Source organism: Bubalus kerabau, chromosome 3 (genome assembly GCF_029407905.1).
Source record: "Bubalus kerabau isolate K-KA32 ecotype Philippines breed swamp buffalo chromosome 3, PCC_UOA_SB_1v2, whole genome shotgun sequence".
Classification (NCBI taxonomy): domain Eukaryota; kingdom Metazoa; phylum Chordata; class Mammalia; order Artiodactyla; family Bovidae; genus Bubalus; species Bubalus kerabau.
In genome coordinates, this window is record NC_073626.1 from 41,222,299 (window position 1) to 41,250,001 (window position 27,703).

Below are 27,703 nucleotides of genomic sequence, written 5' to 3' on the forward strand. Positions count from 1 at the left end.
CCATGTGAGTTCTGCAGTCCCTCCTGACAGGTCCTCCAGTCCACAGAATCACAGTAACTTCTGCAATGACTGCTTGCACACCCAGTGGTCACACCCACTGGGTGCTAAGGACACATAACAGGAAGGAAGCCACATGGACTCTATGCTCAGAGGACTGGGCAAGATAAGAAAGCTGCAGGTGGCTTGTGGAAGGATAGAGGAAGACAGGGTGTGTTTGGTAAAGGTTGGGCCAACCTCAGTCTGAATCTTGGTTCTCCTCCTTTTCTAGCTGTGTTTTTGGCAGTTTTCTCAACGGAACCAATGACAGTAATAGTACCTACCTCATGGAGCCGGAAGGATTAAATGAGATCAGATATACAAAAAGCACCCAGTATGGTACCTGGCACAGAACAGGCCCTCGACAGGCCTTCCCTGGTGGCTCAGTGGTAAATAATCTGCCTCTGATGCAGGAGACGTGGGTTCAATCCCTGGGTTGAGAAGATCCCCCGGAGGAGGGCATGGCAACCCACTCCAGTATTCTGGCCTGGAGAATTCCATGGACAGAGGAGCCTGGTGGGCTACAGTCCATGGGGTCGCAAGAGTCAGATGCAACTTTTCGACTAAACGACAATAGGCCCTGACAATAGACAGCAACCACACTGCTTTGGAATAGCGTTTTTCACTATGGATAAAACTATGGCCTCCATGTGCCCTCAGCGAATGCATGTGCTTGAGGTACTTATTTGGAGGTGGGATGCTGGGACCCTTCCTACTCTGAATATATAGAAGATAGACCATGTCTGTTTCTTCTTTTGAAATCAAGAGAGCGCACAAAAGCAGAGCCGTGAGTGAGCTGCCGTAGCAAGGACTCTGAGGGGAGGGTGTTGGAAGGGAAACAGGCCCAGTCACAGTGGTCAAGCCCTTGCATTGTAATGACCGAGTGGGGACCAAGTTCTTGGCCTTCACGCGGTAGGAAGCTGGAATCGGTCATCTTTTTAATTAATCAATTTGTTTTTGGCTGCCCTGGTCTTTGTTGCTGAGCACAGGCTCTCTAGCTGTGGTGGGCCGGCTTCTCAGGGCCGTGGCTTCTCTTGTTGCTGAGCACAGGCTCTAGAGCACTCAGGCTTCCGTAGTTGTGGTGCACAGGATTTGTTGCCCTGTGGCACGTGGAATCTTCCCAGACTAGGGATCTAACCCGTGTCCCCTGCATCGGCAGGCAGATTCTTAACCACTGGACCATCAGGGAGGTCCTGGAACGAGTACTTCCAGAGTTCAGCTGGGATCCTCGAAGCCTGCACTCTCAGTGAACTATACACATAAGAATAGTCAAGATAGCGCAGAGGGGCAGAATTTATCCACCTATTCATTCATCCATTTAACAGAGGTTTCACAGAGCTTCTCTGGGTGGGAAAGATCCCCTGGAGGAGGGCATGGTAAGCCATGCCAGTATTTCTTGCCTGGAGAATCCCATGGACAGTGGAGCTTGGATGGCTGTATTTCAGAGGGTTGCACAGAGTTGGACACGACTGAAGAACTTAGTACGCACACACGCTCCATGGTGCCAGGCCCTGAGCTGGCTGAGTAAGAGAGATCTGATGATCCCCACCATCAGGAAGGAGGAAAACCACCAGGAAGCATGCATAGCTTTGTGGATAAGAGTGTGGGGCTTATCATCTGGGTGGCCTTGGGCAAGCTATTTCCCTGCTTGCTGGCCTCAGTTTCCTCAACTGTAAACTGGGCTTAGAACAGAACCTACCTCATAGGATGGTTGTGAGCATTAAATGAGTTTAAACACGGACAGGGCTTGGGATGATGCCTGGCACACTCTAAGTGCTCATTGAGTTAGCCAATATGAATGTATTATTATTATTATTACAGGTGGGAGGAATTACAGGGCCTTCAGTTCTAATAGAGAAAAATAATACAGCAGCCTGGCCTGGCTTTTCCTCTGGGAAGGATCCCCCCTTGGACTGGGGGAGCGCACAGCTGGAAGGGGAGGACGTGTACACTTGGAGGGGAGGTAGACTGTGGAGGCAGAGAAGGAGGAGCCGGCTTGTCTGAGAGGGGAGGGTGAGATGGGAATGAGACTGGGAGGTTGACCAGAGCTGGCCTGACTGTTTGGGGACCGCTACGCAGCCAGAGGGCCCTACTCCACATGCACACGTCCCCCCACGGGCTCAGAGCCCTTGCTGTGTGGGTGATCTCATTTACTCCTCAGATGACAGTTCTGAGGTGGGTACCGTCATCACCACACACGAGAAAACTGATGCTCAGAGAGATGAAGTGATGTCCCCAGTGTTGGGGGCCGGGAAGGGGTGCACCAGAGCCTGGGACCTCCCACTGGGGAGAGAGGGAGATTGAGGACAAGCAGACTGGGGACAGAGGGGTGGAGGCCAGGAGGTGAAGTCAGGGGAGGAGGCGGAGGAAGCACGCAGGCTTGGCTGTGGTTTACGTCAAGTACATTTTTCTCTTTAACCAGGACTTGGAGGAAATTTGTTTTTTGAGTTATTATCTGTACATATTTTAAATTGTTTTTCTTTTCTTGCTTTTTTTTTTTTTTGGCTTTGCTGCATGGCTTCCTGGATCTTAGTTCTCCGACCAAGGATTGAACCAGGGCCCCAGCAGTGAAAGTGCGAGTCCTAACCACTAGACCGCCAGGATATTCCCCAAATTTTGAATAGCAATATAATTCCACAAGCCAAAAAGAGGGAAAAAATTCCACCTCTGTAGTATTCACCTCTAGTCTTTGAGTAAGTGCTACTCAAAGTGTGGTCCATGGCCCAGTGCCATTCTGCCAGATGGTCACTGCTCCTCCTTAGCACAACAGGTTCAGAAGACAAGAGTGGGCACTGAAGTACTCTTACAGTTTGACATAATTTGGCGTAATTGTTTTATGTCTGTTGAACACGTGATTCAAAAATTGAGGCATCTTGTGCTATCACTGTTGTTCAGTCACTAAGTTGTCAGACTCTGTGATCTCATGGACTGCAGGATGCCAGGCTCCTCGGTCCCCTACTATCTCCCGGAGTTTGCTTAAATTCATGTCCACTGAGTTGATGACGCTATCTAACCACCTCATCCTTTGTTGCCCACTTCTCCTTTTGCCTTCGATCTTTCCCAGTATCAGGGTCTTTTTCAATGAGTCAGCTCTTCAATTCAGGCGGCCAAATTATTGGAGCTTCAGCTTCAGCTGCAGTCCTTCCAATGAATATTCAGGGTTGATTTCCTTTTGGATTGACTGGTTTGATCTCCTTGCAGCCCAAGGGACTCTCCAGGGTCTTCTCCAGCACCACAGTTTGAAAGCATCAATTCTTTGGCGTTCAGCCTTCTTTATGGTCCAACTCTCACATCCACACATGACTATTGGAAAAACCATAGCTTTGACTATATGGTGGATCTTTGTGGGCAAAGTGATGTCTCTGCTTTTTAATATGTTGCCCAGGTTGGGCATCACTTTCCTTTCAAGGAGTGAGCGTCTTTTAATTTCATGGCTGCAGTCACTGTCTGCAGTGATTTTGGAGTCCAAGAAAATAAAATCTGTCACTGCTTCCACTTTTACCTTCTATTTGCCATGAAGTGATGGGACCAGATGCCATGATCTTAGTTTTTTTAATGTTGAGTGTCAAGTCAACTTTTTCACTCTCCTTTTTCACCCTCATCAAGAGGCTCTTTAGTTCCTCTTCACTTTCTGCCAGTAGAATGGTATCATCTGCGTATCTAAAGTTGCTGATATTTCTCTGAGCAGTCTTGATTCCAGTTTGTGATTCATCCAGCCTGGCATTTCACATGATGTATCCTAGGAGGCGCTAGTGGTAAAGAATTTCCTGCCAATGCAGGAGATGCAAGAGATGTGGGTTCGATTCCTGGGTCTGGAAGATCCCCTGGAGAAGGAAATGGCAACCCACTCCAGTATTCTTGACTGGAAAATTCTATGGTCAGAGGAGCCTGTGGGTACAGTTGGTGGGGTTGCTAAGAGTCAGGCATGACTGAGAGTGCGTGCACACACACACACACACACACACACACACACTCTGCATGTAAGTTAAATAAGCAGGGTGACAATATACAGCCTTGATGTACTCCTTTCCCAATTTTGAACCAGTCAGTCGATCCATGTCCGGTTCTAGCTGTTGCTTCTTGACCTGCATATAGGTTTCTCAGGAGACAGGTAAGGTGGTCTGGTATTTCCATCCCTTTAAGAATTTTCCAGTTTGTTGTGGTCCACATGTAAAAGGCTTTAGCATAGTCAGTGAAGCAGAAGTAGATGTTTTTCTGGAATTCCCTTGTTTTCTCTATGATACAACAGATGTTGGCAATTTGATCTCTGGCTCTGTCTTTTTTAAACCTAGCTTGTACATCTGGAAGTTCTTGGTTCAGGCATTACTGAAACCTAACTTAAAGGATTTTGAACATAACCTTACTAGCATGTGAAATGAGCACAATTCTAGGTTAGTATGAACATTCTTTGGCATTGCTCTTCTTCGGGATTAGAATGAAAACTGACCTTTTCTAGTCCTGGGGCCACAGCAAATTTTTCCAAGTTTGCTGACATATTGAATGCAGCACTTTAACAGCATCACCTTTTAGGATTTTAAATAGCTCAGTGGGGATTCCATAACCTCCACTAGCTTTGTTCATAGTAATGCTTCCTAAGGCCCACTTGACTTCACATTCCAGGATGTCTGGCTCTAGGTGAGTGACTACACAATCATGATTATATAGGTCATTAAGACCTTTTTTGTTTGCATCTTGTGTATCTACTTTTAATTTTGTTTTTCTAATAATTTTTAAAATAATTTTAAAATTTTATTTATTTTGTCTGTGCTAGGTCTCCGTTGCTGCCTGGGCCTTTCCCTAGTTGCGGTGTGTGGGTTTCTCATTGCGGTGGCTTCTCTTGCTGAGGAGCACAGGCTCTAGGGTGTGTGGGCTCGGTAGTTGCGGTTCCTGGGCTCTAGAGCACAGGCTCAATAGTCGTGGCACATGGGCTCAGTTGCTCCACGGCATGTGGGATCCTCCTGGACCGAGGACTGAACACGTGTCTCCTGCATTGGCAAGCAGATTCTTTACCACTGAGACACCAGGGAAGCCCTCTAATAATTTTTTTAATGTTTTATTTTGAAATAATTATAGACTCACAGAAAGTCATAAAAATAGCAGAGTCCCACGAGCCCTTTACCTAGCTTCTCCCAGACATGGTATATAACTGTGGTACAGTATCTAAACAAGGAAACTGACATTGGTGCAACGGTGTTGTACCGAATCTACAGACCTTGTTCAGATTTCACTTACCTTGTCATACTCCTTTCCCAGTTCTGAACGAGTCAGTTGCTCCATGTTGTACACATATGTGTATGTGCACATGTGTGTGCATGTGTGGTTCTGTGCAGTTTGATCTCAGATTTGTGTAGTCATCATGACAACTAATATACAGAAATTAAAGCAACTTCCTCTTGTACCTCTTTATAGTTTCAACCCCCACTCCTAACCCTGTTTCCTGGCAACCATTACTTTTTTCTCCATTGCTATTGTTTTATAATCCAAGAATATTATGTAAATGCAATCATATAGCATGTAGCCTTTCGAGACTGACTTTTTCACTAAGCATAAATGCTCTTGCAGTCCATCCAGGTTGTTGCATGTGTTAATATCAATAGCCCATTTCTTAAGCTGGCTGAATGGTGTTCCACAGTACAGATGTGCCATGGTCTGTGTAACCGTTCACTCTAGAAGGACATTCAGGTTGTTTCCAGTTTGAGGTTATTATAAGATAAACATTTGGCCACCTCATGCGAAGAGTTGACTCATTGGAAAAGACTCTGATGCTGGGAGGGATTGGGGGGCAGGAGGAGAAGGGGACGACAGAGGATGAGATGGCTGGATGGCATCACTGACTCGATGGACGTGAGTCTGAGTGAACTCCGGGAGTTGGTGAGGGACAGGGAGGCCTGGCGTGCTGTGATTCATGGGGTCGCAAAGAGTCGGACACGATTGAGCGACTGATCTGATCTGATCTGATGGATTTTTGTCTGAACATGAGTTTTCATTTCTCTCAGATAAATGCCTGAGAATATGATTGCGGGGTCTTTTGGTGAATATGTATTTTGTTTTACAAAAACTGTGAAATTACATTCCAGCTGCAGTGTCTAAGAGATCTAGTTCCTCCCCATTCTTGTCAGCATTTGTGGTTATCCTAGGTGGCTCAGACAGTAGAGTCTGCCTGCAATCTGGGAGACCCAGGTTCAATCCCTGGGTTGGGAAGATCTCCTGGAGAAGGGAATGGCTACCCACTCCAGTATTCTTGCCTGGAGAATTCCATGGAGAGAGGAGCCTGGCAGGCTACTGTCCACGGGATCAAAAAGACTGGGATACAACTGAGCAACTAACACCTTCTTTCTTTTTTATTTTTATTTACACCATTAATGTGGGTTGAATTGTGTCCCCTTAAAAGATATGATCAAGTCCTAACCCCCAAAACATATGCCTATGATCTCAGTTTGCATTTCTTAGTGGATGATGATAGTGAATGTCTTTTCATGTGCTTATTTGCCATCCTCTTTGGTGAAGTGTCTGTTCACGTCTTACTCATTTCAAATTGGATTTTTTTTTTTTACTGTTTAGTTTTGCAGGTTTTTTTAAAAGTATATTTTAGGCACTAGTCCTTTTTTATCTTTTTTATTTACTTACTTTATTTATTTTTTGGTCACGTGGCTTGTGGGATCTTAGTTCCCCAACTAGGGGTTGAACCTGCCTTGGCAGTGAAAGTGCTGAGTTCTCACCACTGGACCACCAGGGAATTCCCTGGATGCTAGTGCTTTAATAGATATGCTTATTATTTATTTTTATGGCATTTTACAAAACTACTGATTTGTGATGGACTGGAAATTTTACAAACAAACAGGTCTTTCACCTTCTCAAACTAGGTTTGAGAAGCACAGTCCTAGTATCTTTCCTTTTTCTTTCCTTAATGAAGCAATTGATGCTGTTTGTTTTTTGTTGTTGTTTTTTTAGCAATTGATGCTTTTGAACTGTGGTGTTGAAGAAGACTCTTGAGAGTTTCTGGGACTGTAAGGAGATCCAACCAGTCCATCCTAAAGGAGATCAGTCCTGAATATTCAATGGAAGCACTCATGCTGAAGCTGAAACTCCAACACCTTGGCCACCTGATGTGAAGAACTGACTCATTAAAAAGACCCTGATGCTGGGAAAGATCGAAAGCAGGAGGAGAAGGGGACGACAGAGGATGAGATGGTTGTATGGCATCACCGACTCAATGGACATGAGTTTGAGCAAGCTCTAGGAGTTGGTGATGGACAGGGAGGCCTGGCATGCTGCAGTCCATGGGCGCTTTAATAGATATGTCGGACACAAAGAGTCGGACACGACTGAGAGACTGAACTGAACTGAGTGAAGCAATAGCACATGTACAATGTTGGATTGAGCCTTTTTTTTTTCCCCCTTGGAAGTTATCATAAATAGTTTCTGTAATTTGGTCCTATCTTCCTAATGACCACTTTGCAGTGTTTGCAAAATAAAAACTGCGAAATTATTTTCCAGCTACATCATAGAGTAGCTGTGATGTCACTTAACCAGTTCTCAAGGTTACACATCAGGTGAATCACTTCCCTTTGGGTGCAAGGCTTTTTCTTATATAGTGGGTTGTCTCTCGCCGGCTCCCGGCAGTGGGTATTGTTTTCTTAGTTCTCATTCTCATCATTGTAGCTCAGCTTGCTCTTTTATTAGCACTAACATAGCAGACTCGGGCCAGGTTGCTGGGTGCCACATTCTGTGTTCTCATGCAAACAAAAGGTCACTGGCACCGAATCCAAATCACTCTGAAAGTCCTGGCTTTTGCAGTCCCCAGCCACTTGATGGTACAGCAATTCACTGTATAGTGAATTATCTTTGTGTTTCTGGGTCAGGGAAGGAGAGGAAGTAGGAGAGATGGAAGTGATGGGGCAAGGAGAAAGGAACAGAGGAGGGGATCACACAGACAGAGGTACAGAGAAAGGCTGGGGAGGAAGAGACAGACGGGAGGCAGGGTGAGTGCCAGAGGAAGGGAGATGATGAAAAGGGGGTCTAGAGAGTTCAGCGGTGAAAGCAGGTCAGACGCTTCCAGGTTCTAAGCATGAGTGTCATTCACTAGCTGGGCAAATCACTTACCCCCTCAGACCTCACTTTGTTCATATGTAAAATGGGATAATACCACCTTCTTCAGAGACTTGCAGGGGTGATTCAATAAAATTAATGCACATATGTAGCAATTGAAAAATGGTATCTGTTGTGAATCAGTAGAAAGAGGCAGGAGGTGCCCAGGTGCCTCGATGGGGCAGAATGGGATCTGCTAACTAGTGTCTTGGTCTAGGGTTTCTTGGCTCTGGGAACAGGGACTGAGGGGCTCCAAGGAGAAGGCATCACCCCCACAGCAGAGGCCACAACAAACTGCTCTGAAGAGGAGGCTGACCCAGCCAGCCCCGAATCATGACTAGGTCCCCGTGCCCAGCCGTGGGGTCAGAGGCTCCCTCCCTCCCCTGAAATGCCAAACTTGGCCAGTGCCCACAGCCTGCATCCAGGAGCCTCTTGACCTTAGCAGAGCTGGGCGCCTGGCCCAGACCTCCCCTGGGTCGCTGGCTTCCTGCTGCAGACAAATTCCTGACGGAGCACAGCTGTCCCAGGCCTTGCTGGACTCTTAATGGGACGTGAGTGGCCCTTTTGCCAGTGTGGGCTGGGCTTGGTTTTGGAGCTGGGTGGAGGAGCCTGTGGGAACGGGTGTATGGTGAGGATGGTGGGGGCTAAGTCTGGGCCAGCAGGGGGGCCACTTGGAGGTGTGTGTGTGACCGGCAGGGGGTCAGCCTCTGCAGGTGCTTGTGCCTGACCCCGTCATAGCTGTCTGGAGGTAACCATGGCAACGAGGACCAAGAAGAGTATCTGTGAGGATGGAGGGGGGTGATGGCAGCAAGGGAGCGGCTGAACAGTACACATGGGGACCGTGTGTACCAGGCTGAGGACGGTCAGATGCCCCCACAGCCAGTGCTCCCTACTTCCTCCTGACACCTCTCAGGTGAGAAATTCAAGTCATTTAGGTCTCCTACCTGACCTGTCCTCCGTCTCCATCACACTGTCCTTCAGGTGCAATCTACCTTTTAATACTGTTTTTACTACGAAATACTTAAGGCATATAAAAGTATAGATGATAATATATTGAAGGCTCATTTAGCCACTGGCTTCAGAGATAAAACATGGAAGCCCCTAGTGCCCCTTCTCTGATCCTGAACACGTCCCTTCTGAGACATCCCGCTGTAAGATTTTGCTGTCTGACATTTGCATGATCTCCACTGTAGTTTGACTACACATTCCTTATCCAGGCACAACATGTATTGTTTTCTGTCTTTGAAAACGTTAGCGCTGTCCAAAGGGACTCTGTGACGGTGGCAGTGCTCTTTATCTGCCATCACGGATGGTGGCCACTGACTGCATGTGGTTTTCAAGCACTTAAAATGCGGCTCATGTAGGAATTGTATTTAAATTTTAATTAATTTACGCTTACATAGCCCCATGTAGCTCATGGGTACCGCACTGGACAGCATGGGTTAGATCCTTCTGAAACATGTTTTTCCCTTCTCCTCCTTCCTTCCTCTCTTTCCAAGGTTTCTTGACATCAAGGCTTGGAGAACTTTCTGCTCATTTTCCCTGCTGCAGTTTTCTATTGCATGAACACACAGCTGTCTCCCTATCCATTTTCCTACTCATGGATGTTTGGGTTTTTTCCTCACACCCCCTCCCCCACCGCCGCCCCAAATACAAAGGATAGCACAGGAATTATTTTTGTGCATATCTCTGCCTGTCTTTCCCAACTTCATTTCCGGTGCCCGCTGTGACAGACAGTCCCATGATCCTGACTGGAGTTATTTCGAGGCCTCCTAGCTGCCTGCCTGGCCCCTTTCTGGACCCCACAGCCCCATTCCTCCCCTGGCATCCGTCAGCCGCCCAGCCAGGATGATTCTGAGACACCGCATTCCTCCTGTGTCTTTCCTTCTGAGGAACTTGACGGCTCCCACTGCACTGCATCTCATCTCGCAAGCTGGCCCTTACCCTAGGGCGTGCTGTTTGCCAGCCTCCTAGTCGTCTGCACGCATCGAGTTGTTCCATCGAGCTTTCATTTTCCAGGCAAAGCACCCATTCTGGAACATGTGTTTTCCTGTCCCTCATCCACTAAAGTCCTTTCCCATCTCTGAAGGCCCAGCTCAGGCCTCACCTTCTCTGGTGTAGTTCTTATCCTGCAGCATTCGCCCAGGAAACATTCATCAGGAGACTGTCCTCACGGAGCTCAGAGTCTGGCTTTCGCCAGTGTCTCTGGTCCACTCCCATTCCCCATTCCCAGCTTTCTGCCATTCCTCTGGCAACTTAGCATGGATGAAGCTTCGTAATCCAAAGAGGTGTGTGTAAGGTCAGTTATACCAACGACCTGGAGGGCACTGTCTTCCTAATCAGATGGGCACTGCCAGCCTCTGCCTCCACGGCTCTCCCTTTTCTGGGCTTCCACTGGCGGCCACTCTCTCCACTTTCTGATGGGCACGATCTTTACTGTTTCTTTGTATTATATCTCCATTCTGATTTGTCAGATGTGGAAACGGTTCCTTCATGTGGCTCTGCAGATCTGTTCTGATTATCTTGCATTGATACAGTTTAATTCTCAGAGAACATCTTACTTTCCAGTATTTAGTTCTTCAAGTGCCCTTTACACTTGCTCCCGTGTCTCCACAACACAAATTGTATTAAACCTTGAGGGGTTGGGAACATATTCTTCTCTGTAACCCTGAGGACATCTGGGGAAAAAACCCTGACATGTTCAGCCAGCCCTCTGGGCTCTGCGCAGCTCGAATGGAGATGCCTGGAGGTTGGCAGAGGACAGATCTGCCAGGCACTGGGGCTCGGGCAGGAGTCGGGGAACTTGAGAGCTCAGAGGTATCTTCAGGGCCAAGATAGTTCTCTCTGAGGCCTCCTGAGTGTGCTGCTGGCAGGACATCCGTGTAGAGTTTCGTCCTCAGACAGGGAGGGATCTGTGTGGGTGGAAGGAGAATGTGGCTGACTCTGTCCACATGAGCTGCCTTAGGGAACCAGAGGGCCGGAGAGAAGCGCAGGGTCTCTGCCGGAAGATTGAAGGGCCCAACCTCCAGAGGGAGCTGGGAATGGGAATGGGTTCAGCTGAGAAGAATGAGCTTTGTTTTTTGTCCCACAAACGCGGGCCAGACAGGGCGGGTGAAAGAAAGTGTTAAATGTGGGAGTCAGCAAAAGAGGATGAGGGAACAGCGTAGTGGGAGGCTGTGAGGGGACATCTTTAGGTGATTTTTTAAAACATATTTTTAATTTTCACTTACTTGTCTGCGTTGGGTCTTAGTTGCAGCACATGGGATCTTGGTCGCCTTATGCAGGCTCCCTGGTGGCTCAGTAGCCCCACAGCATGTGGGATTATGGTTCCCTGACCAGGGGAACTGCGTACCCTGCACGGCCCTACAAGGCAGATTCGCAACCACTGGACCACCAGGGAAGTCTCTCTTCAGATGATTTTTACCGAGGGTTCAGAATGGAACTGGGCTAAGGGAAGCCAAGGGGAGGACTATGGAGCTGGGTGGGGAGCTGACAGACAGTATTTCCATAAACCTAAGAGGGCCGGTGGTCAGGAGTACTGGGTGGGCACTTCCACTCCTGATTCAGCCATTAGCTTCAGGCCTCGGCTTCACTTCCTCACAAAAGCGGAGAGGGGACTAGAGAACCTTTGGGGCCTGGTCCGGTTCTGCCTGTGATTTCCAGGATGGCTCTTGAGGCTGGGGGAGGGCCGTCCACAGTGAAGAGCAGCAGCTGACCGTGAGAGAGGACTCAGCTGAGCATGAGCGGAAAATGGGGCGCCGAGGCCCTGCTCTGGGCCCTTCACACACCTGGTCTTGGGTATCTTTATACTGATGCTTTGAAGACAGGACTAGCTGCACTGGTTTAGGGATGAGGAAACCAAAAGCAGACAGGTCAGTGAAACTCCCCAAGGTCACTGTCCTAACAAGCCAGGAGTGGGATTCCTACCGAGGCCTCTGGCTCCCGAGTCCCCAGCCCTTTCACTTCACGGAGAAGTCCCCAAGGGGCGAGGTGGCCCTGTCTGTGGGTGTGTGTCAGGCTGGTTGGAAAGGAAGCACCTACTGAGTTGGTTTCTAATGTATTTCCTTACATTTACTAGGTTTTCATTAACTTAGTGTTCAGTACTTTCACTTGGTTGGGATGGAAATAGGAAATTTTTTTTTTTAAACAAGAGAAGATGGAATATGGTAAGCAGTTGAGAAAATATGAGTTCCTGATCTGGACAGAGTGAAGAAGGAGAAAGTCAGCTTGAGGTCAGGGAGGAAGAGTGAGAGAGTCTCAGCTGTCTACCTGGTGGGGAGGGTCCTCAGGTAAGAAAGCAAAGACAGGGCTTTCGTGGCAAGCACTAAGTGAGCTGCACAAGTCAATACATCATTAATATGGTCAAAAGTTAGCATTTGTAAAATCTTAGTGCGGGGCACAGACAGTTAGAATTGAGAACGTACCCAGATTATACAGAAATGAAGATTTGGCCAGGGCTGCCATGTTAAGCATGAGACATTGAAAAGAAATGACGGAGTAGCTGCAGAAATATATGATATATTGATACATGCCTGTGATCAATGAAAACCAAGTCTAGAAAAAAAAGTAACCCAAGGAACAGAAAAAATAAATCCCTACAGCATTTTGAGCTACCTAAAAATTTAACAACAACATGAATTCAAGAAGTAAGCACAGATGGGATGACAATATTTAGGTTGGTGCAGATGTAATTGCAGTTTTGCACTGCTGAAATTTTCAACTGGATACTGGAATACCTGCTTGAATAAATGTGGTTATGCTATACATCATTTTAATATGCACTTCTCACCTTTTTTTTTTTTTTGCTAATGACGTACTACTTGCTGTTTATTTTATATGTATTTTAGATTATGAAAGTGATGTTAGACAAGCAAATTTGAGCGATTTTCTTATTTGAGTTCAAAATGGTCATAAAGCACCAGAGACAACTCACATTTGGCCCAGAAACTGCTAACGAATGTACTGTACAGTGGTGGTTCAGGAAATTTCACAAAGGAGACGAGAGCCTCGAAGATGAGGAGCACAGTGGCCGGCCATTGGAAGTTGACAATAACCAACTGAGAGCAGTCATCGAAGCTGATCCTCTTACCCCTACACGAAAAGTTTCGCATTTGAAACAGACTGGAAAGGTGAGAAAATTTGCCAAGTAGGTGCCTCATGAGCTGACCGAAATCAAAAAGATTATCATTTTGAAGTGTCTTCTCTCATTCTATGCAACAACAAACCATTTCTCAATTGGATTGTGATGAGTGACAAAAAGTGTATTTTATGTGACAACCTGCAAGGACCAGCTCAGTGGTTGGACCAAGAAGCCCCAAAGCACTTCCCAAAGCCAAACTTGTGCTAAAGAAAGGTCATGGTCACTGTTTCCTGGTCTGCTGTGGGTCTGACCCACTACAGCTTTCTGACTCCCAAAGAAACCGTTACATCTGAGAAATATGCTCAGTAAATTGAGATGCACCAAGATGTGTTTGAGCCTAGTAATAATGACTTAAAATTTATAGTCTGAAATCGCAATCATATTTGCACTAACCAGATGTTCAACCTGGTTTTAGAAAAGGCAGAGGAACCAGAGATCAAATTGCCAACATCCACTGGATCATCGAAAAAGCAGGAGAGTTTCAGAAAAACATCTATTTCTGATTTATTGACTATGCCACAGCCTTTGACTGTGTGGATTACAATAAACTGTGGAAAATTCTGAAGGAGATGGGACTACCAGACCACCTGACCTGCCTATATGCAGGTCAGGAAGCAACAGTTAGAACTGGACATGGAACAACAGACTGGTTCCAAATAGGAAAAGGAGTACGTCAAGGCTATATATTGTCACCCTGCTTGTTTAACTTCTATGCAGAGTACATCATGAGAAACACTGGGCTGGAAGAAACACAAGCTGCAATCAAGATTGCTGGGAGAAATGTCAATAACCTCAGATATGCAGATGACACCACCCTTATGGCAGAAAGTGAAGAAGAACTAAAGAGTCTCTTGATGAAAGAGGAGAGTGAAAAAGTTGGCTTAAAGCTCAACATTCAGAAAACGAAGATCATGGCACCTGGTCCCATCACTTCATGGCAAATAGACGGGGAAACAGTGGAAACAGTGTCAGACTTTACTTTTCTGGGCTCCAAAATCACTGCAGATGGTGATTGCAGCCATGAAATTAAAAGACACTTACTCCTTGGAAGAAAAGTTATGACCAACCTAGATAGCATATTGAAAAGCAGAGACATTACTTTGCCAACAAAGGTCCATCTAGTCAAGGCTATGGTTTTTCCAGTGGTCATGTATGGATGTGAGAGTTGGACTATAAAGAAAGCTGAATGCCAAAGAATTGATGCTTTTCAACTGTGGTGTTGGAGAAGACTCTTGAGAGTCCCTTGGACTGCAAGGAGATCCAACCAGTCTATCCTGAGGGAGATCAGTCCTAGGTGTTCATTGGAAGGAATGATGCTAAAGCTGAAACTCCAATACTTTGGCCACCTGATGCGAAGAGCAGACTCATTTGAGAAGACCCTGATGCTGGGAAAGATTGAAGGCGGGAGGAGAAGGGGACGACAGAGGATGAAATGGTTGGATGGCATCACTGACTCAATGGACATGGGTTTGGGTGGACTCCAGCAGTTGGTGATGGACAAGGAGGCCTGGCGTGCTGCAGTTCACAGGGTCACAAAGAGTTGGACACGACTGAGCGACTGAACTGAATAGAAAGGGAACAAACTGTTGGCATTTCTATAAAACAAGCATATCAAAAATAACAAGAAACTAAATAGATATGGCTGAAAAATAAATTGATACAGAGGGAACCCTTGAGATATTCATGGTAAATGAGAAAAAAAGACAGGTATTAAAGAGAGAGAAGAGGGACTTCCCTGGCAGTCCAGTGATTAAGATGGCTTCCACTGCAGGGGGCGAGGGTTCAGTCCCTGGTCTGGGAACTAAGATCTCATATGCCACACCAGGTGGCCAAAAAACAAAGGAGAGAGAGACAAGACAATAATCATAAAAGATCAAGACAATGAAACAAAGGAATAAAGACAGAATCTGAAACAGAAAACCTAACAAATGAAAAAGCACCCATTTTAAGGAAAATACAAGACATCTTCCCCAGGATGAAGACTGGAATTGCAACTCAAAAGAGCACACCTTGTTCCAGGAGAAGCTGATAAAGAGTAAGAAAGAAAGAATTCTTCAAGCACACAGATGAAGAAAAAGGAGAAGAAGAAGAAGAGGAGGAGAAGAAGAAGAAAGAGGCAGGTGAGGAGGGGAAGAAGAAGAAAGGGGGAAAAGTCACTTTTATTTTAAAGGGGAAATCTTAGGGTGTCCCACCTTGTTCCTACGAACAGTCAAGCTGCCAAATGACAATGGAGAAATGCCTCCAAAGTTCTGAGCAAAAGAAAGTGTGATGCAAGAATACTTTACTCAGCCAAGTTGTATTCAAGCATAAAGACCACAGAAACATTCTCAAATGCAGAAAACACAGCGTTTATGAGCCATTCCCTGAAAAACTTAACGATGATTCAGCCAACTAAGAGTTTGAAAACAACTCAGGAATGAAGAGTGATGGTAAAAGTACTGCTGGTGAGTCACAGATCAGTTTAAATATAAAATGAAGGCTAAATAATTCTGGGAATGATGGTTTCAGAGCAGAAGACAAGTCAACAGTGATAATACCCATGTAGCTGTAATTCATACAGATTGAAAAGTAGAGGAAGAGATAAGGTTGGAGAAAAAATGAGCTATTTTTTCACCTTCAGAACCTTGAACCATATCACCTAGAAATGAAACTTTATTGAGAACAGTTCCAGTTTTTTCAATGTTTCTCATAATCTTAACTTCAGAGAGGTTTTTAAGGGAATCAATTTTTTGTGTGTGGGGGGAAAGAAATGTCTTCTTCACTTTCTTTTTCTTCCATCATAATCATATAAAATTGATGCAGCATTTTTATTCTTTGGTATGACTGGGCCCATTTTAATAAAAGCATTTTAATCTAACCTTCTAGCTAGGAATACCCTCGAGATGCCTCGAATGCTGTCAGTAGTTATGTCTGGGTGGAGGTTTCCATAACATCATTCAAACTGTCTTCAATACTTTAAAAGAAAATGAATCATTTTTACAGAAATAATAAAGTCATTATTCTGAAAAAACTAAGATCGGTGAAATAGCTATCTTCAACATGGTGTCTAGAGGCTCGTCAGCTTGATTTAGTAAGAAAACCTAAAGGATATGCGTCATGTTGAAGGAATGTGTGCTAATACAATGCAATTCAAACTGAGCAAAAAGGACATATTGAAGTTTAAAAATATCATGGGATAAGAATGATAACTTGGAAGTAAAAACAACCTGGATGCAACTTGATCCGTGGAGTCAACGCAGTTTCAATCAAAATTCCAGCAAGTTATTTTGTGGATATCAACAAACCGATTCTAAGGTTTACATGGAAAAGGACCCAGAATAGCCAACTCAATACTGAAGAAGAACAAAGTCAGAGAACTGGCACAACTGGACCTCAGCGCTTACCAGAGTCTACAGGAATCAAAATAATTTGGTACTGGCAACATAAAAAGATCAATAGAGCAGAAAAGAGCCCAGAAATAGATCCACATAAATATGGCAAATTGATCTTGGACAAAAGAGCAAAAGCAATACAATGAAGCAAAGATAGTGTTTTCAACAAATGGTGCTGAAACAAGAGGACACCCACTTGCAAGAAAACAACAACAAAAAAGAATCTAAACCCAGACCTAACAGCCTTCATAAAAAATTAACTCAAAATGGTTCATGGACCTAAATGTAAAACACACAACTATAAAACTCTTAGAAGATGACACAGGTGAAAATTAAGGTGATCTTGGGTATGTGGGTGAATTGCTGCATATAACACCAGAGGCATGATCTGTGAAAGAAACAGCTGACAGGCTGGACTTTATTAAAATGTTGAATTTCTACACTGTGAAAGATAATGCCAAGAGAATAAGAAAACAAGCCACCAACTGGGAGAAAATGTTTATAAAATGTATGTTTGATCCAGGACTGTTATCCAAAATATATGAAGTCTTAAAACTCAACAATAGAAAAATAAACTACCTGATTACAAAATGGGCCAAAGGCCTGAACAGATACCTCCCTGAAGAAGATACACAGATGGCAAGCATGTGAAAAGAGACTCAACGTCGTATGTTGTAGGGAATTGCAAATTAAAAGGACGATGAGAGAATTCCCTTGTGGTTCAGTGGTTAGGATGCGGCACTTTCACTGCCATTGCCTGGGTTCAACCCCTGTTTAGGGAAATAAGATCCCACAAGCCACTCAGCACAGCAAAAAAAAAAAGAAAAAAACTAACAATGAGGTATCACAACTACGAGAATGGCCCAAATACAGAACACTGACAATACCTAATGCTGGTAAGGACGTAGAGCGATTGCTGCTGCTGCTAAGTCAGTTATTCCTGGTGGAAATGCAAAATGGTGCAGCCACTTTGGAAAAGTCTGGCTGCTGCTGCTAAGTCACTTCAGTCATGTCCGACTCTTAGCGACCCCATGGACGGCAGCCCACCAGGCTCCTCCATACATGGGATTTTCCAGGCAAGAGTACTGGAATGGGGTGCCAAAAGTCTGGCAGTTTCTTACAAAACTAAACGTTACCCTTATCATATGAGCCAGCAACCCTGCTTCTTGGGTATTTACCCAAAGGAGTTGAAAACAGGTCCACACAAAAAGCTGCACACAGATGTTCACAGCAGCTTTACTCCTAACTGCTGCCCAAACGTGGAAGCAACCAAACAGGTGGATGGATAAACTGGGATACAGTCAGACAAGAGAGTATCATTTGGTGCTAAAATGAACTGAGCTGTCAAGCTATGAAAAGACATGGAGAAAACTCTCAGATGCGTATGTCTAAGTGAAAGAAGCTAATCGGAAAAGGCTACATATCGTGTGATGGATGTAAACTGTGTGACATTCTGGAAAAGGCAGAACTGTCGGTTCTGTTCAGTCGCTCAGTCGTGTCCGACTCTTTCCGACCCCATGGACTGCAGCATGCCAGGCTTCCCTGTCCATCACCAACTCCCAGAGCCTGCTCAAACTCACGTCCACTGCCATCCAACCATCTCATCCTCTGTCATCCCCTTCTCCTCCAAACCCCATGAACAGTATGAAAAGGCAGAACTACGGCGACAGTAAAAAGATCAGCAGGGAGGGAAGGGTTGAAGAGACAGAGCAGAGAGTATTTTTTAGGGCAGTGGAACTATTCTGTATGATGTTATATTCTGTATGACACTATCGTCATGGGTACATGTCAGTATGGGTGCGTGCTAAGTTGCTTCAGCCGTCTTTGACTCTTTGTGACCCTATGGGCCATAGTCAGCCAGGCTCCTCTGGAATTTTCCAGGCAAGAATCCTCAAGTGAGTTGCCATGCCCTCCCCTCCAGGGGATCTTCCTAGCCCAGGGATCAATGTCACACCCCTGATGTCTCCTGCATTGCCAGGTGGGTTCTTTGCCACTAGCACCACCGGGGAAGCCGACACGTCAGTATACATTTGTCCAAACCCACAGAATATAAAACACCGAGAGAACCCGCATGTAAGTGGACTATGGACTTTGGGTGGTGATGTGTCAGTGTAGGTTCATTGACTTTAACATGTACCACTGCAGTGCAGGAAGTCAATAGTTGAGGGAAGCTGTGCCTGTGTGAGGGTAGGGGGTATGCAAGAACTGACTTTTTGCTCAATTTTGCTATGAACCTAAAACTGCTCTTTAAAAAAAAAAAAGAGGACAAACTCCACAGTCTGGATGTTTCTAGGAATTATGGACAGTCCAGTAGAGGTGGGGCACAGTAGATGAGCAGGGAAAGCAAAGGAAAGAAGTGGAATGAGGCTGGAGGGGCCAGCCAGGACTTCCTATCTTGTGGGTAATGGAAAGCCACTGAAGGGTGCTGAGCAAGGAAGTGAGGAACAGATGCTTTAGAAAGATCCCCGTGGCAGCTAAGTGGATGGTGAACTGGGATGGTAGGGAGTACACGAGAAACAATCAGGGCAATCACTGGCTGAGTCCAGGAGTGAAACAGTGAGGCTCTAAATGGGCTGGGCATGTGACAAGCAGGCAGAGGGCTCCGGAGCTTGGTCCTGACCAGAAGCAGAGGCTGGGGGAAAAGACAGGAACCCTCGGAGACTGCACCGTTGTTTTGTACACGGTGAATTAGAAGTGCTTTGGGAGAGAGCTGATGGAGATGAGATCCCGATGCTTGGATTGACAAGTCTAGAGCTCAGGTGAGGAGCGGGCCTGGCCTGAGCTCATGGGTGACTTGCCCATGGGTGGAAGGTAAGGCAAAGAGCTGAGATCTCTCTCAGGAAGGAAGCAGATCGGAGGATCCAGGGGCAGACTGGTAGGGGAGGCTAATATTTCAGAGACGGGTGGGAGGTCCTATAGAGGAGACGAGTGGAAAGGAGTCTCAAGAGGGGAGCAGTGGTCGCAGAGGCCAGGGGAGGGAGCGGTTTTCCACAGGTCAGTGCCAAGGGCTATAGAGGGCTCGAGAAAAGGGGCCTGGTGATTCTGCCACCTTTTTACATGGAATCAAGACTTACCTTCTCTCTTTTTTGGTTGAAGTACAGTTTTCAAGCAGGTTACTGAATAGCATTATGGAATGCACTAATTTTCAAAGAACATACATTAGACTTGGCACAAACAAGAATGAATGTGTATTTTGTAAAAACAAGCATTAAAAAAGTTAACTCTAGACTCCTTGACTCATAATCCAGATAATCATTGAACAGGATGTGATTTACCAGCAAGAGAAGAGTTGAATACACGATGGCATATTCACACCATAGAATATTATCCACTAAGAAGAATGGATTAGAGAGCTATGCCAGTATGCCAGCTGACTTGAAGGGAACTCTGTGAGGTATTGAGTAAGAAAAGCAAGAAACATCAAGTGCCTGTAATATGATCCCACTTTTGGCCAAGCAATGACAAAAGTCTTGTGATTTCTGATTATGATTACAGAGAACACGGAAGAAAGAGTGGGAAGATATATGGCAGGATATGGCTGTATGCATATTACAATCGCCTGACCAGGGAAGAGGAGGGATGAGGTGGGGGAGGGAGAAGGGTGCAGCAAGTAATGAAACAGGGGATGTCCCTGGAGGTCCAGTGGTTAAGACTTCATGCTGCCAATGCAGAAGGCCTACACTGGTCGAGAAACTGAGATCCCACATGCTGTACAGCACAGCCAAAAGAGTAAAAACCAAAAATTATTATTTTTTTAAAAACTGAAGAAAAGAGAGAATACTAAACACTATATAGGAAATGGCCACATTTATGCATTTATATAAAATTGTGCATATATCACAAAGAAATTATCAAAAAAGAATGAACACACAAAAATGACTTAAATCTGCAACTGAGTTAACAGAGTGCCCCAAGTGGCCTCAACCGTGGGGCCTGGGGGTGAGCTAGCGAGGGCGCCAGCCAGTGAGGGGGCCTCGCTTTCCTCCTGCAAGGACCAAGGACACATGGGTGAGGCGACACTGTGAGGGCACCTGGGCTGTGTGCAGCCAGCTGGCAGAAGGAAAAAGGTGTTGAGGGTCTCATTTGAATTTTGGGCAAAGTGCAAGAACAGGGGAGGGTATTAACAGGAGGACTGAAATTTGAGAATTGAACAGGAGATCAGAAGCCATTGCAGGCAAAGGGTTAGAATGGGGGTAAAAGAAGCATCTGTGAATGTGAGCGAGTGCAAAGCTCAGTGCGGATGTGAGACAGGACCCAGGCCGGGGTGGACAGGTGACCTGGAGGCCCACAGCAGAGGCCTGCCTCAGGAGTAGGATGTGACTATCAGTCTCCAAGTTGCAGGAGAAGAGAAAATGGGACACCAAAGGATGACACCAAGTACAGGCCAGTTCTTATCAACCAACATACACACTTTTAATTGCAAAAAGTAAAAATTTTTGTCACATGAAACCTTAATGTACATACATTCTTTACAAGTTTGTGGTACATTAACTTACAATCAACATTCCAAACTGAACACAGAGTAACATCTTAGACCACTCGGACAGGTGTCCACTCCTCTGCTCACTGGGAACCCCCGGGGCCCGCCACCCCTGGCTCCCTAGAGAGGAACTGCAGCCATCCTGGATCCCGTCCCTGGTGGCGGCAAGGACTTTGCTGAGTGCCCAGTTCCCACTCCCTTCCGCCCTAGGCGTCTGTCACTGACCTTGCAACAGGAAGGACGAGGAGGAAGAGACCATGGCTAGCGTTTTTCTGAGGATGAGACTATGGAGAGAAGTTTGGAGGGAAGGTCATCTATGACGGAGGTTGCGCCTTCTCTGGGAATAACAACATGTGTCCACCCAGTTCTGGTCACCAACTCTCACAGGTAAGTGTTTGTTCCTGAAATGGCTGGAAGTGCTCTGAGGGGCTGAAGCTTGAAGGCTGGGACCCTGTTGAGCTGTAGGTCAAGGTGGCTTTGCAGGCTGACCTCACCTCCCCCCCAGAGCCGTGGAGAGGGATAAGGAGATAAATTAAGCCTGGCGTGAAGCAGATGTCCCGACTCTCCAATTTCTGTCTGAAACTCAAAACTAAGCTGGTTTCCCTTCTCAGCACGGGTGTCTGCAGCTATGGCCCACTCTTGGATTGACACTGGCTGACAGACAGACAGACGCATGAAGGCAGGAGTGGCCTGTGGGCAGCCCCATCACGTCTGGACAGTTCCAGGCCTCCGCTTAGGAGTTTCGTAACATCTCTTCTCTCCAGTATTCTGCAAAGATCTGGACATCTCACAGTCTCCAGAGAGGGAGACATGATGGGTGTAGTTAGCTCTAATGCTGAAATTATGCTGGGCAGGAAAACCAGACGCAAAGCAACCTGGACGACAGACGAGCTGGCTGGAGGGCTTCTCACTAGGGCCAGCACTTAGGAGCCACGCCGCGCCCAGGGCGGGTAGACTCAGATGTGGTGCACGAGGGAGACCACCTGTCCATCTTCTCTGAGATGCTTCTGCAGAAGCAGCTGCTGGATATGGAGAGGCTGATGGCGACAGAGCACAAACTTTCCATTTGTGACAGAGCTCGCTCTGTAAGCACCTCACCTGCCTAGCCGCCTGGCCCTGAGGTGCATCAGCTCTGGACCCGATATCCGTGGGTACGAACGTGGAGAGACTCTCAAACCAAAATGCTATGTTAAAGCACATCTCTGGCACTCCCTTCCTCCAACCAATTTTAGTGGGTGAAAAAGCTGAAAAGGGGAAGTTAATGAGTGTGGAACTTATAAGTCAGGAGAGTCTGTCTTCTAGCGATAGGAAAACTTAAAAGTCTAAAATATTCCTGTTTAAGAACTGATTCTCGAAAGGTAGACAAGATCGACTCTCTCCCTGCACTAGTCTCTTTCCTCTACAACCTGGCCGCCTGCTGGGTGAGGATTACATGAGAAGCAAACGTCTACTCTGAGGGTTTCAATTTTCACTATGGAAGCCGCTGGCTAATGAGCAAAACTGCATCCAGACTGTATTAAAATGACTGAGGGACTTCCGGTGGTCCAGTGGTTAAGACTCTGTGCTCCCAGTGCAGGGAATGTGGGTTCAATCCCTGGTCAGGCTACTAAGATCCCACACCCTATGTGGTGCAGCCAAAAAAAAAAAAAAAAAAGAACACTGCCTATATAAAAAACATAAAATGATTGAGGCCATCACCTGCAACTAAGGAATTATTTTGTTTTAAAATTGCTCCTACACCGAGGCCTATGCTGGGTTTTGGAAGAAGGGAATAGAAAACCACGAACTAAAAAAACAAGTGATGCAAACTCCAAGGGGACCCACAACTGGAATTGGGCTGAGTCCCTCTGCTGGTCACACATCTGGAAACTTGCGATGATGGGAAAATGGCTGGAACATTCACTCCTAAAAAGCGCTTTCAGATGGGGACGAGGGAAGGGCTTTTTATAGAAGTCATCTGTTAGCTTCTGTCCATTTCTGTCTCAAACAGTTTTGAAAACAAACCCTGAAGAGCTCCTGGCTTGCTGACCCTGCCCCTAGGTTCTCCCGCTCAGCTGGGCACACTAGAGTCAGCTAGACCCACGGCTTTCCTCCTGGGCACCACTCTGCACTGGCGCAGGAAGACACTGCTGTGGAGCCAGCCATCAGCCGCCGACAAAGGAACTGTCCTCAGCCCCAGTTTCTTTACTTGTAAATGAGGCTCTCATAGCTGCTTCACAGGACTGGGCAAAGATCAGAGGAGATCACGCGTACCCAGACACTCTGAAGCTGGAACAGACTATTTCATTATTAAGAAACATTACTATGTCTTTCTCTCAGAAATGACCCCAAATTTGTCTATTTCATAGACTCTTTTGTATTTCACCAAAGAGGCAGATTCTGTTTTCATAAACCATGGTTACTTTACTCTCTCCTCCTGCTGAACAAATTGAGAGTGGGGAGAGGGTAAGTTCTACTTATGTTCTTCATGAACCAGGACAGGGGTAGTGTTCTTTTCAACATCCGACTCTTGGGGACCTCAGGACACCTGGATATAATGCCTCAAACTGGGGCCAAAGCAGCCTTTCTCCCCAGAGAGCTGACTTCTCCCCAGAGAAATGCAGTACATGAGTTTCACTGCCATGTCACCTCTTGGTAAACACTCAACAAACTTGGGAGCAAGGCCCTCTGTTTCAAGCAAGCCCTGTGACTGTTCTTAGGGTGGTGGTAGACACGGGGGTTTCCATGGCTCCACCAGCCCCCTGACCCTGCTTCCTCATCTTCATGAGCCTCCTTCCCACACTGGGTCATGTGGAGGAACTTTTGCTGCTTCCACGGAGGAGCTGAGAGCGAGGTGAGCAGGGGTGACCCCGCGCCACCCTCACACAAAGCCTTGGGTAACTGGAAAGGAACTAGCTGGTTACTCACTGACCACTGACCAGTCAGTGGTAGATTCTGCTTTTCAGAATTACCTTGAGAAGAAGGTACATTACTTAAAAAACCTTCTTTGAAGAATTTCACCCCTAACATAAATCTATATTCAATTCTGAACTGGACAGATTTTAAGTAAAATGAGTAGTGTACACACGGAAAGTTTCTACTTATCTGCTGCCAGACCATTCTTTGTTGAAGACAGCTGACAGCTCTGGGGACCTCCCACAGAAGGCCTCAGAACAGCAACACACACACAAGGCTAGTTCAGTTTTGAGTTGAAGAGGGCATTTTATGATCATTTAAGGTGTGAAGGGCTGTAGTAAAATGGGGAAGGAACACCTTGATGGCATTTTTATGATCATTTAAGGTGTGAAGGGCTGGAGTAAAATGGGGAATTTGGATCACCAAAACAGTTGCTTTGCTCCTAAGGAACCCTCTCTTTTGTTAACCCAAAAGTCCTAATTTAAGAGAACTCTGAGAGACCTCTAAAGAACTTGTTTACATATCACCAGGGGCAAGGACATTGCAAAGGCTCTAAAAGTATGCACAAAGTTGGCCTCCGAATGGTCCCTCTGATTTAAAACCTCTTAAATTGTAACTGCTTAGCAGCGTGCCTTTTATACGGACATGAAGTTTTGTTTTTCCTGTATTACTGCACACATGGTACTGATTCTTTTAAGCAAAAATTCCCTCAGGTACAGTTCATCCTACTTTCACTCAGGTCCGTGGAGGAGGCTCTGAGCGATGTGAACCCTCCCTGTCCTTTACAAGCCCCTAAACAGGCCATTCAAGCACACACTGATCCTCACTGACGCTCATGAGATGTGTAGAGAAAGAGGGCCTGGGACAAGGTGCAGGGGTGCCTCCAAAGGATGACGAGGACCCCACAGTGAGTCCCATCCTCTTCCCCCACCACTGTCTGCCTCTAGTCCGTAATTCAACACAGATGACACCTCCACTATCTGTCTGATTTCTGAAGTTTAGAACCAGAGGCTGTAGCGTGGTCTGCCTCTTTTCCTTCAGCTTGGCAATGGCATGATCAGAGGCCAGATATTTAACAAAGTCAATAAAGGAATAATAAAGGGGGAAAGGAAACAAAAAAAGAGTGTCCTTATTTGTACACTTAATACATACAAAAAGCATTTGGGGAAAACAATGAGCAGAGCGAATCATCCAATCAAAAGGAACACGGTTTTGTATTTTCATAAGAATTAAAAACACCTTGCCTTGGTTCCCAGTACAGAGAGAGAAATCATTTCAAGACAGAGAGCTGCACAGTCGCACGCCCAGCTGACCAGCACTTTGCGTCTGGAGTTCCTTCCCTAGCCACGTGACAACATCACTTTGACACATCTGTAAAACATCTTCTCGGCAGAAAGTCGGACCCTAAAGATCAAACCCAGGGAGGTGCCCTCTCCCCGGGCCAGCACTCTTAACTCACCCCCTTCTGAAGACATTTGGTAAAAGCAACACGGCTGATGAGAGCAGTGCTGCCTCAGCAGTAAAGGGCTCTGGTTGGGCCAAGGGAGGGGTGCTGGGAGCCCAACTGCTGAGAAGCCAGCCAGACAGGCGAGGGAGCAGGGAGGGAGGGAGAGACTGAGAACCTGACCGAATGGAGGAAGGTATTACCTTAGGAATGACCGCTTCAATTATAATCAGGCTCTGACCTGGCACCGGAGACTCCGAGAGCCACGCGCACTTGGGAAAGAAGTGCACTTCTCGAGTGCAGTTTGAGGTTATTTGATCCTTTTCACTGGTTCGATATTCCACTGTGCTTGGGAAACTGCCATGACTTCTTTAACCATCCGTGGCTTTCCAAAAGATGTACAGGGTGGTGTTACCAGGGAGATGGGACAGGCAGGCCCACCTGGCAGAGGATGGCGCTGAAGTCAGGACCTGCTGACTGCCCTCTCATGGCCAGGAGCCAGCAGAGAGGATCATGCCATGCAAGTGAGGGAGGGCACCAACCCTGCTCCCTGCCTGAAGGCAGCCTCAAGGCTTTGGTGCCAAGGGGCTGGGAAGAGGCCCGTCTCTCATAGACGGGTATGGGTGGCGGAGTCCTGGCCAAGTGGCTGGGCTGGAAGAGTTGGGAGGCCCAGGCTCCGGCCTTTGCCTCCAGCACACAACTGGCTCACACATGCATGCACGGGGCAGGTGACTAAGTAACCAACCCCTGGAAAGTGGTTTCATCGTTTTTTGTTTTTACTCTCCCCCTTTCGATCTGGTCTTCAGCTCTCAAAGCTGTTCCTTTAGATCTGTGTCCTATAGCTCTGACAGGGTGGTTCCATCGCAGACAACCAAAGGCTGGACCCCTCTGGCTATAATGTAGACCTTCCAGTGGGTGGCACCAGCGTAGCCTTGAAGGGAGACAGCGACAGGAAAGCGTGTGAGTGGTAGGGACTGGGCCGACTTGTGGGCACGAGCTAGGCGGTTCTGCAGAGCTGCCCTCAGATTCACCTACAGGCACAGAGGCCATTCCTGCTCTGGAGGTCTGTGAGCTCTTCCTAGCATAAGTGTCCCCAGCTATCATATGGGTTCATCCAACCATGAACCAAAGTGTTTCAGCGTCACCCCTCACCTGGGTAACTGTGAATCACAGTTCAGCAGGTTTACAAAAGCAGGATGTTCTAGATACGGCTGATGCATCTGTGTGTGCTAAGTGGCTTCATCTGTGTCCGACTCTGTGTGACCCTATAGACTGTAGTCCCCCAGGCTCCCGTGTCCATGGGATTCTCCAGGTAAGGATACTGGAGTGAGTTGCCATGCCCTCCTCCAGGGGATCATCCCAACCCATGGATCGAACTTGCAGCTCTTACGTCTCCTGCATTGGCAGGCGGGTTCTTTACCACTAGCGCCACCTGGGAAGCCCTAGATAAGGCTGATGTGCATGTGTGTGTGCTAAGTCACTCAGTTGTGTCCGACTCTTTGCAACCCCACAGACTGTAGCCCATCAGGCTCCTGTGTCCATGGGATTCTCCAGGCAAGAATACTGGAGTGGGTTGCCATACTCATCCAGGGGTTCCTCAAGGGGAACTTCCTGACCCAGGGATCAAATCCGCATCTCCTGAGGCTTCTGCACTGCAGGCAGATTTTTTACCACTGAGCCACCAGGGAAGCCCCAGATAAGGTTGATATGGAGCATCAATTCTCAGGGTAATTTTTTTTCAGCAAAAAGACAGGATGGGTTCTAAGGGAGGCCAGGGCGCCCTGTCCAATTCTCCTGAGGTTATACACAACATGGTCTCATTATAGAACATCCAGATTAACCCAAACCAATACTTCCTAAATTGTATTCTGCAAACAGTAGCACCCTATAAGACAGTGCAGGGAAAAAAGGGTTCTGTGGTCAAGTAAGTTTTAAAAACACCAGATCCCTCCAGGGCTTTTCAGAGCCTGTTGTACACTAATGTGTACCGTGTTTCAACAAGACAGGCATTTCCCAAAGTCGGTGACTCAAGAGCCCTATTTGCCAAGGGTCCTTCCCAGGGGCTGTTTTACGAACCCTAGAGTCATGACCTGTATCATTTGAGCAATGATATCTAGGAATGGACTAGAAAGGTAAAATTTAAAAACTTTAATACATCAGTAACTTCCTGATGAAAAATTTTCTAGAGAAGGATATACACCACTCATCTTTAAACTGGGAGCACTGAATGGAATGTAACCTCTGTTTGG

At 46.5% G+C, this 27,703-nt stretch overlaps 1 protein-coding gene across 5 annotated transcripts in view; it reads right to left on the minus strand.

The window, feature by feature from the left end:
• Positions 1–21,023: 21,023 nt before the first annotated feature.
• Positions 21,024–27,703, minus strand: part of C3H6orf89 (chromosome 3 C6orf89 homolog) — a 39,742-nt gene continuing 33,062 nt past the window's right edge. For all 5 annotated transcript variants that reach the window (XM_055571561.1, XM_055571555.1, XM_055571556.1 and 2 more), the window contains one exon: positions 21,024–26,385. In XM_055571561.1, coding sequence (XP_055427536.1) covers positions 26,291–26,385 — 95 coding nt within the window. In that variant the 3' untranslated portion in view covers positions 21,024–26,290. The remainder of the gene's footprint in view (positions 26,386–27,703) is intronic.